We start from the raw sequence: 11,508 nt of genomic DNA, 5'->3' as shown, positions 1-11,508 counted from the left end.
TGAGCAGCACTCTTTTCTTGAAACACGAAAACCAGTATCGACGAGATTTTAGAGAGACGAGAGAAATCATCGCCATATACCGGTACAAGCCCCCTCTCCACACCCCCGAAACTAACTTCACTGCATACATTGGCGAAATAAGAGCCATCTCCTTTCGCCAAGATAACGCCAAGTAAACCCTCCAAACGTTCTGTTCCGTCTCCGAGTAACCATTCTCTCCCACCGTTAGCATCAATTGGCAATAGGAGGAAAAGTATTCACCGCGTGTTATAAAAGGATATTACAACAACTATCCCAAAAAGTTGCTCCTCTTCTGTTTCAAACCATGGATTATTGAGTGAGAAAATTAAATAGAAAATAATAGTGTGCTGTGTTTGTGGTGCAAGGATCGAACTGGAATACCTTTTGGATATAAATAATAAAATGTGCTTGTGTTTCGGATGTCACATACCCCCCTGACATCCGTCCCCCTTTTTTCATAATTTAGGATAAAAATTCAAAATGAGTGAAGGAAGGCGGCTAAGGGTGAGGGAGCAAGGTGGTACAAAGGGGTCTTCCAAACCTTCTAGACCCCTTAAGAAAGTTCGAAATCGTCTGAGCTCTGTGAATTGCAGCAATGAGGAAAGTACGGAGGGAGAGGATGATCAGGGGGTGACGGGGGGTGCTCGTAAAATTAGTGGGAGTAATCGAAGTCATCGGCCGGCCGATGATAAAGAGGAAGAAGATCTCAAAAGTGGATTACCAATTATGAACGGAAAAAATAGTGCTCTGGCTGAAGAAGATATTATTGATGGATTTTTGATTTTGAGTTTTTTGACCTATCAGGATTTAGAGGTAAGTTCTTGATAACTTTTTTTTTTTGTTCTCATTTTTTGCGTTCGTTTGGAATGATTTTAGTGCCCTCTAATTCTTGCTTATTATAAATTTTTTCAATTTCATTTTTGGAAATTTAAAAAAAAAAAAAAGATTTTCTTCGTTCACAACGGTATGAAAGTAAAGTTTAAGGTAGTTGAGGATTAATTGGTTGAAAAAGATTTAAGACTATTTTGAAACGGTTCATTTAGTTAAAAAAGTTAAGGAATGCAGTATTTTTTGAACATGAAAAGAAAATTATATGTGCCTTAAATTAAAAAGAGTTTTAATCCAAAAAAATGTTTATGTTGGAGTACCAAGACTCTTACTAGAATAATATTTATATAACTATTTGTTTACTGTCTGTTAATTAGGTTTCTTTTTTCTAAAAAAAAAACGATGTTTCATTCTTTAGGTTCGAAAAAGTAGTTTAATCGCTGGTATGTTTCGGTTTAGTTTTGACCAAGTATTTGTTTGCATCTACTACAAGCTTTGTTTGATAATAACCAACAGTTAAATATGTATAATAAAAAATTCACATTTTCTTGTTCGTAGGAATCTAAGATAGTAGTAAACATTTATGCGAGTATTATTAACTGCTTTTTAGTTGAAACAGTTATTAAATATTTATTGGCGTTTCTTTTAGTTTTAATATTTATATTTATTTGTGTTAAGCTTAAATATTAAATATTTAGTGTTAGTCGTATTTTTTCATTTATTTTTTGTATTTTTAGAGTTCTTATCAAAAATGAACACAAAAAAAAAAGACTTGCACAATAGGTGAATCAGTAATTAGGCAAAGAGAAAACAATATGCTATCGAAATCTATCTAATTAGAGTAGAGAAAGGTGAAGGTTTAATAAATATCAAAGCAAGTTTAATTAGAGGTCGAAACTTGGAAAGTGTTTCGAATAATCATCTTTTAACCCCTCTCTGTTTCCTCCCACAATGAAACCTGTTTTGTTGTTCATTACATCGGCCTTCCAGTACTAAGATCTGTCAGATTTTAAATGCGTTTTTACTTTTAAAACTTTAGAATATTAATTTCCGACTCCCAATTTTTTTATATTTTCATTTAATGATAAGAATAGTGAGAAATACATAATAAGTGCAGACTTTCCGAAACTTACTGAATAAATTAAATTTTTTTTCATAGAGACCCAATTTTCTTCAGTATTTTATTTAAGTAAAGCATTGTTTTAAATATAAAAACAATATTACTCATTTCCTTAACACAACGTTTTAAAAATAAAAAATAAATGTTTGCAGTTTAATTTTTTGGACATTGTACCATTCAATAAGTATACAAAAATGCTGTTCACGTAGAAAGTAAATAAATTTTCCGAGCAACAAACTTAAAATAAAGAGTTTTTTTTTAAAAAAAATTTCATTAAACTCTAATGGTATACTTAGTTTTGAATTAAACTATTATGCAGGCAAAATATTGTATTTTAAAATTACAAAAATGCATTCAATTCATTACAATTAAAATTCATTGCAAAAGTTAATTTGAACAAAAATCTTCAGACTTCTATTTCTAGTAATTTGAAAAATTTTTGACCATTAAGAATTTTTTTTTTTGAAAAGAAAAAGACTAAATAAATTCTAAAATTAAGCATTTATATTTTACCCATACATTTTTTTCTCAATTTCCTGAAATCAAAGTTAAATAAGATATTTCAAGTATGAATATTCAATATTTCTTTGAATTATCTTTGGTTTTCAAGATGCATCTTTATAAATTTGGAAAAACAAGAAAAGAATTATTAGATAAATAAAGTAATAGGGAAGTTTCAGCATTTCTTGAAATTCAGTTAGCGAAAAATGAAACTTAATACTACCCTACATTGTAATCAAATAAAAAATATATTTTAAATCAGATATTATGAAACAAATAATAGCATTATTTCTTTTAAATAATATGAAATTAAATATCAAAATCTATCAAGAATTTTCTATTCTAGAATCTATTCAAAATTTCAAGACCTCTCAAATATCTCGATTCCCTTAAAAAAACACTTTCTTATCTATTAAACTGCTTCAATAAAATAAATACGAGAAACCATACAATTATTCTGTTTAAAAAAAAATGAAACAATGAATAGAAATTGTTATTTTATCTTAAAACGTTCGATATTTTATTTCGAAAGGATGCATTTTTATATTCTTCTCTAATCAAATTTCGTTAAAAATAAATTTTTAATTCTTCATACACGGAGAAAAAAATATGATCAAAACTACCAGAATATGGCAAAATTTAAAATGTCTTTAGCTCTATGACAGCATTAAAAAGTTCAGAAATTTTTCAGAGTCACTTTGGTAATGATTTTGATAAAATTAGCAATATAAGATTGTTTTATTATATGAATTACAGTTTGGTAAATGTGGTAAAACTTGGTAATATTATAATAGCTTAGAGCATAAGATCATTTATTCGGTAAAATTTCCTTTCCTGTTTTGTTCTTTCTATTAAATGTATTGTAATTAGAGCTATAATTTTGAAAACCGGAATTCCCTGTAAATCAATATAGCATAAATGGAAAAATGACCAATTGAATGATTAAAATACCGTATATTTTCGTTTTATTACCAAGATAATTTTTTTACCGGAAATATCTTTAATATCTTATTACTTTATCAGTGCTGTCAAGAATGTTTTGATTCATGTATTTCTAGTAAGACTAAGTATATTGTCCACATTAAATTAGACGAAAAGTATTGATTCTTCCATGAAATGAAGTAACATTTCTTTGATGGTTTTACGGCGCGATTCAATTTGGGAAAATCGATATTTGTTTATACACGAACGGTGACTTTTGCGTGTTTGAATAAATAAGACATATTATATACAAAACTGTAAATAAAATATTGTAGGTAAGTAATTTGAAGAATAGAAGACGTAAAACACTGTATAATATTTCTTTCTTTTGGTCTTGAATTGTATATGAAGTAAATTGAAATAAGTATTTTGATAAAAGTACAGATTACTGTATCGACTGGTAATCTCTTTAGAATGTCTAAGAAGGTTTTTGTATCTCCCTCTTTAACGGGGTATTCGGGTTATTCATATGGGACTTGTCAGCGCAATTGACCTCTCAGGACAGAAGGCGCTGGTTCGTACCCGATGTGTCCGGCAGGGGGACCCAGTTTTGATTCGCTGTTGAGAATTCTTGGGAGAGCGAAATGTACAAAATAATTGGGTATTTTACTTTGAGCACTTACCTGAAAGGGTCTTGGGTATTAAGCGACGTTTTCCCAAACAAATGTATTTTGTAAGATGTTTTTTTAAGACTGATCATTACTTTGGATGCCTGTGGAAGTGCTCGCTTACATTTTCTGAGAAAATAAATAAAAAAATCTTCTTCTCCCATTTAAAAAAAAAAAAAACAACGTTAAACAATGCTTGCATTAAACCAGTAATAAAACATGGATTAACTCTTTTCTTTCGTTATTTTTTCTTAAAGCAATTTTTTTAATATGATTACTGTTAACACGCGGTATAACAGTGAATCTGTAGATTTTAATACTGATTTTTATTGATTTTTTTTTCTTCTAAAAAGATAACTTTAAACATCGTATACATATAATACTTAGTAAAAAAAAGAGACTGCAGATTTTAATGCTAATATAAACTGTGTTTTTTCCTTAACAAAGCAATTTTGAACATTGTTTGCATTTCATAACTTTCAGAATCAGTATAGTCTCACGTATACAAATTATTTCTTATATACCCGACAAAGTCCCTCCACCTACGTGGCATTTATTTAAAAATCTTGAATTTATACAATGATTTTTGTGGCAACGGTCAGTTAGAGTGGCAGAGCGGAAGTGACTACAGGGAATAGAGAGCTCACCTCGTGTCCCGAGTTCGAATTCCAGCGATACGAGTTCCGCATCTGGCTCACACCGACCCCAGTGCTAACGTTTAAATATCCTCAGTGGCAATTTAGTGTCCCTTCGTATGTTTTAGAGTCCCTTTACCGTCAGACTAACCATAAGAGATTTTCGTGTTTTTCCCCACCGTGTAACGCAAATGTGAATTAGTTCCATCAAAAAGCCCTCCACAAAGACAAGTTTCCCCCAATACTTGATCCAGGAGTTCCCTTGTCTTCAGGATTGCGTTCAAAACTCAAAATTGGGTCGGCTATAAAATAAAATATAAAGTTCGAGTAGCAATGATTCTCTTTGCAATACATTCCAGTATCTTCAATATTTCGATTCTATTATGTTCCGTGTTATTTATTTTTATTAATGTTATTTATTTTTATTAAATGTCTTCCAAGTATTTCCAAGTCCATTTAAAATTTGTAAGCAGCAGAGTAATAATACTATTAATTAGTTCAAGTCATTTAAGCTTAAAAGTCAAAATCGGTATTTTAATCCAGTTACGCAGCAAATATCAAATTCCAAGAATGCCTGATAAATATAGAAACACTATATCCAGACCAATAACCTAAAAGTAGAGAGAAAGTAAGAACGCTGATAAAAAAAATAATAAAAGGAAGTAATCGTGTAGATTACTAAAGATTAATATAAATGTATAAATTGTATTTGCATAGTTCATGATGTTGTAATTAATTTGGTGAAATATAAAAACAAAAGAAGGAAAAATAGATAAATGAGGTTTTTTCTTTTCTTTTATACATTTATTATAAGTCAATAAAGTCAAATTTTACTGAAAAATAAATTTTACACATTTCAGAATATCAGCTCTTTCAGCAACAACAAAAATGTGCATGCATGTATTTCCTGTGAAATAATAAAAATTAATTAGTACTTAAAAATCCATCCTTTTTTTTAAAAAAAAAACTTTATTTTCAGTTAATTATAAGTAAATAAACAAAGTCGTAAATTGGAAATTTGACTTCTATTCAAACTTATTTATTATTAAAAAATGCTTTAATTTCACATTTTTATATATAAGCTTTAAAATTAAGTTCCAAATTTTTAATAAAATCATTTTGTTAAAATTTAATTTTTTGTTGATGTCTCTGAATTTAATTCTTGATGTTCAGACAATAGATTTAAGAGAGTGTTTTTCAAAAGCCTCTTCACGTGCCCAATGAATAACTGCGGGATTATTAGGGCATCAGAAAATCGTTTTGCACTTATTTAAATCTTAATTATCTACTAATTTTTTTTAATTCAAGGTCTAATAATTTTTCTCTAAAAAATAACCCACATTCTAAAAGTTATTTTCAAGAAATATTTTGAATATATCTCTTTTCGAAACTGAAATTTTAGATTTCCTATTTTTCTAAAAGATAATAGTTTCGATTATCAGAATTTATGTTATGAGTCAATTTGTAAACCGTTTTATATCAAAACAATTAGAAAAAAAAATTATCTCTTAAAAAATAACGAAAAACGCTTTTACATTGCACAATATTCTTCCCAAATAATGTATAACTTAAATTAGTTTCTTTCTATTTGGACAGTACCGACTGTTAAATATGCTTACCAAAATAATTCAAATTATTTATAAAGTATAAAGTCTATAAATTATTTGTTGTATAAGAGTATTCAATGTTTAATTCTACATAAATGTAATACAATCTGAATTAATAAACAAGGTATATTAATGTATGACAATGACATAATTTGAACTATATAGACTATTAAAGGAAGCTGATATCAACAAATACACTGAAATGAGTAGCTTAAAGCTTGCGGGTCACAACTCTCGAATGGACCCTTCTTCCTTGACTTTTAAGATTTTCAATTACAAACCAATGGGAACTCGAGTTAGAAATAGAACCTACAATCAGATGGTTTGACTGTGTGGAAGAGGATTTCAAAATCCTAAGAATCGCTAACTAGAGAGCAATCGCATAGGAAATAGTAGAATCGAGGAAGTTTTAAGGCCAACAAAGGGCTGTCATGCCGATAGAAGAAGATACAATTAGATAAAAGAAATTTTAAAAATGCGTAACACATATTTTATATTTTATATGAAGAAAAATTCTTATATTTCAATATATTTTTCATAAAAATGTTTGAATAAGGAAAATTTTTATGAGCATTTTACAGCAATAATTCAGAAGCAGTTTTATATTGAGTTCATAATTATTGATGCTAAATAGTTATTGAAAACAATTTTAAATGTTTTGAACTAATAGTTGTTAAAAACAACTTAAACTTTTGTTAAATTTTATTAGCATTAAGCAATTTAACAGTTTTATTTATAATGTTTGTTGGCTACAATAAGTATTAAAAAAAATTCAAAAATAAATTTAATTTTTATTTGTTTTGTATAATTTATAAATATTATCTAATTATTAAGAAATGTCTTCATTCTATAACATTTTCAAACACAATTGAGTACGAAATTGTGCTGCCTTATTGAGTGCAAAAATTAATTAGTGATGTTTACATTGGTTATGTTTTAAGTGCAATAGAACGTTTAATGAAACACGCCAAAGCCTCTTTTTTTAATTTTTAATAGACATATTTGTTACAAATAAGTCCTTAATAATCATGTCGTTGTTTTGTTGAAATACGATCAAATGAAACAAATATTTCTTACGCACAAAAGAAGAGCTTACTTAATATTATATTTCATTTAATAATCCGCCAAAAAAGTTCTATCAAACAAAGCGAGTAATTAATTTGGCACAATTTGCATGACTCTATTCACGAGAACGGTATAATAAACTTTAAAAGCTTATTTAATAAACTTTTATACCGCATTCACATTCATCAACCATTGCGTAAACCTTCCACTGAATAAATCTTCATCAGCGGAATAAATCTAAACGATGAATAACGCCATTTTGAACCAGACGCGAATTATTACTCTGTTTGCTTCAATTACTGAATCTGTTAGCGTCCTTTAGTTTCAATACAACATAAAAATTTCTTATTAGTATTCCATATAATTTTGTCCTTAGATTCATCAGTAAACTTTAGATAAAAAAGGTGATAAAAATTAAAAAACGAGAAAAATTTTTGTTTTTAAAATTTTTTTTTATTTTTATTTAATGACAAAAATCGAGCTTTTCAAAAACGAAATAAATTATATTTAGCAGCTAGATAATGCTTCAACTGAAATTAATCTTTATACTCGTCTTTAAATCTTAAATAAAAAAGTTGATGAAAATTAAAGAAGAAAAGTATTTTTTAAATAAAATTATGTATTTTTATTTAATAAAAATATAAAAACAAATTTTTAAGAATAAAAAAAATATTTTACGGTTGGATAACGTTTTGTCACTTTCGTCTTAAATCCCTCTTTAAATTTTTATTCATTAACAAAGAAACACAAACGCTTTAAAAAAGAAACAATTTCAAAGCTGTATAATATTTCCAAAAAATTTATTGCTGGTTTTTCTAAAAATTTATAAGTTGGTTGTTAATCTAAGTATAAATTTTTAAAAAAATGTTTGAGCTTGCATTTTTTGCTAATTATTTATTTATCGTATCATATATTAAAAGTACAAGAACATCAAACTATAACCATCAAATTCAAATCTATTATCAAAACCAGAACCACTTCTTAAATATTGTTGAATTATGTCAAGAAAAAAATAATAATTTCTCCTAAAGAACGGTATTTCGCATCAAGTTACTATTACACGAAAAACTGTTGCGACGTGGAATTAGTTGCAACTGCTACATTTTTCTTCTGTTATTAAATAAATTGTCAAACTCATAATTGTACATTTTATCAGGGATATGTTTATAAATTTCATTCCCCATAGCAATATATTTATATAAAAAATACTATAATAATTTTGCATGGAAAAGTTTCACGATTTAGAAAAATAGCAAATTTCTTTTGACAATTTTAAAACTGAATTATTTTAATTTTTTCCTTGCATTATAACTTATTTTATTAAAAAAATAACATGTTTACAATTTTGGTATTAAAAAATTTAGAATAAAAAATAATCTTTTCAGTTTTTTTTAAATATTTTTGTTGCATTTCCTTTTAAAGAGTTTTACGGTATTTATAAATAAAATCTAAATCATAAAAGAGACGAAGTCTGACAGAAGTGTCTGGGTGATTAAGTCTGAGAGAAAAATAAATATTAATTTATTATTCTTTACGAATTTTGCTGGCTAGAAATATGCATTAACGTATTTAAAATTAAAATATACACTTAAAATCCATCTTTTTGTTTTCTCTAAAAGTAAGTAAATAACTCAAAATATATTTAAACGCTCAGGATATTGTTTAGTTTAATATTTTACATTTTGTTATCCAATGAATTAAATCACTTTTGTCTTTTAAAAAATTACTTTTGTCTCATTAAAAATTTCTTGAAATTTTATTAAACACAACTTTTAAAAAAAAATTACTTCGTAGTAAAATACTGTTCTTCCTATGATATAGCATAATTTATATTCTGACTTAGATGTATATAGTATTAAATATTAAGAACCTGATATAAATAGTTTTTCTTTCATAAAAAGCGCTTTAAGTTTTTCTCTTACTCTTTTGAATCATTTATCATTATTTTATGCTTTTTTTTGTGAGAAAATAAAATAAAAAAAATGTTTCTTGAGAAAAATGGCTCGCGGTGAAAACTGCTTATTTAATGTAATTGTTAGAATTTAAACGTTTTTTTTCCGCCACTTGTAGTTAATTATATCAGCAAGTTTTTCTTTCAGCTTTTTTTATTCGAAAAATATATTTTAAAAGTAATTCATTAAGAGTTTATAGGCTGTTAAAACATTTTTTGAATATTTATTTATGTTTAATTATTTAAACTCAATGTGTTTGCATCGATCTAGATTCATAGAGCTTCTGTGATTATTAAATTTTACTGCTTTAATTAATAGTCATTGATAATAAAAAAAAGCTACAACTTAAACTTCTACTATCACCAATTTTATTCACTTACTGAAATTTTTTTTTACATGTTTATATTTTGGTATTTTATTATGTCATGTCGACTGATTATTTCGAATTGAATACCTTTTTTTTATTAAAAATTCTATCTATGCACTAATTTTCTAAAAAAAGTAAATAATATTTTTACAAATTCAACAGGAGAGATAAAAAAAATAGTTACCTTTCATCGATATTATGCCAAAGTACAAAAAGTAATAAGTTTTTGAAATTATCAACACCATATTTCAAGTGTAAAAAATATGCGTATGTAAACGAAATATTTAAGAAAAATGATTGTTAAAAAAACCAATTTAAAACCTTTCGTGCTTAAAAAGTGTAAAATACATGCTTATATAAACGAAATATTTAAAAAAAAATGATTGTTAAAAAATCAATTTTAAACCTTTCATGTATAAGAACTTGAAAAAATGAATAAAATATTAATATTATATGAATAAAATATATATATAATATATATTTTAATAAATTAATATTATATGAATAAAATATTAAAAAAAAAAACAGATTTTAAAAAACACCAATTTAAAACATTTCTTTAATAAATTAAATTTATTCTATTTAATATCATGGTGTTTACTGAGATTCGAGATAAAAAGTATTTTTGCAAAAGTAAATAAAAATATTTCAACTGTGATATACGACATTTTCAACCCACATGTTAAACGGTATCTAGTTCTATTATTTGCATGAGGTATTGGGAATATTTTCCCGCAAAAAAAGTACCTTTGGTTTATTCTTCCTTTCTTACCAATAGTTCCTCTTAAAGACAGCGTTTCCGAAGAAATTCTTTTAGACTTTACGGCATTTCTCGAGGATTTCGTTGGAAGAAAATTCTCCAATTCAAAATTGACTTTAAAGATGCATCGAAAAGAAACCAAATAAAGAGAATAAAAGAACATATTTTAAGAATAAATCAATGCTGTCGATAGTTCGTTAGCTGGGAGAAAATTTAGTTTCGTATAAAATAAAAATAACATGCGTTAAAAAAATATCTGAGATGCGACGGTGCTCCGTTTACAAATTAAAACTTTCTTTAACGGATTTATAATATTGCTACTAAAAGGCAAACATTTGACGAATTTATCTATGATTTGTCATAATATACAAAACAGGGTGTCCCAGGATTATTGGACTAACTTTAAAGGGAGGTAGAGGACAACTAACGGATTCAGATTTACATAGCAACCCATGCGTCTACGTTCGCCGCTAGGTCGTGTTGTTCATACAATGGATTGGGAGAGGTGGACCGGTTTCCTGGCCACCATGCTCTCCTGATTTAAATAGGATGCAGTAGGATTATTTTCCATGATTTTATTAAGTAGGTAGGATTTTATTAAACAGGATTATTTTCTTTGCAGTACGCAATTGCTGTGGATTAAGAAATAAATATGTTTAAAAAAATTGGATGCTTATGCACTTTAGTCTAGCTTTATATGTTAACTGTATTCTTTTTAAAAGGAAATTCTAATTGGAATTATTGAATTTATTGATACTTGGAAATTGCATTTGGAACAAATATTTCATAGAATTTCTCTGTAGGCACAGAGAAATTGCAGAGTGTTTATATATATANTATATATATATATATATTGTTAAGTGTGAGAGTGTTGAAGAAGAAAAGGGTTAGATAATGAAAAAAAATAAAAAAGCATTATAAAAAAGTTTATATATCTTTCTCCTGCTTTCATTATTAATCAGTACTAAAATTAGGGAATAGCTGTAACTTATCAAGCCTCCAGCGGAAAATAATAATCATAATTAAAACAAAATTCTTCAGAACCTTATTCTTTGAAATGAAT

The 11,508-nt window shown here is 26.9% G+C and overlaps 1 protein-coding gene across 2 annotated transcripts in view; it reads left to right on the top strand.

Annotated features, from left to right (window-relative positions):
• The first annotated feature begins 211 nt into the window (after positions 1–211).
• The window catches only part of LOC107445627 (uncharacterized), a 593,665-nt gene continuing 582,368 nt past the window's right edge, over positions 212–11,508 (top strand). For both annotated transcript variants that reach the window (XM_071177173.1, XM_071177172.1), the window contains exon 1: positions 212–834. In XM_071177173.1, the coding sequence (XP_071033274.1) occupies positions 502–834 (333 nt within the window). In that variant the 5' untranslated portion in view covers positions 212–501. The remainder of the gene's footprint in view (positions 835–11,508) is intronic.

This window comes from Parasteatoda tepidariorum, chromosome 2, assembly GCF_043381705.1.
Source record: "Parasteatoda tepidariorum isolate YZ-2023 chromosome 2, CAS_Ptep_4.0, whole genome shotgun sequence".
Classification (NCBI taxonomy): domain Eukaryota; kingdom Metazoa; phylum Arthropoda; class Arachnida; order Araneae; family Theridiidae; genus Parasteatoda; species Parasteatoda tepidariorum.
This window is presented reverse-complemented; position numbering and strand designations above follow the sequence as displayed.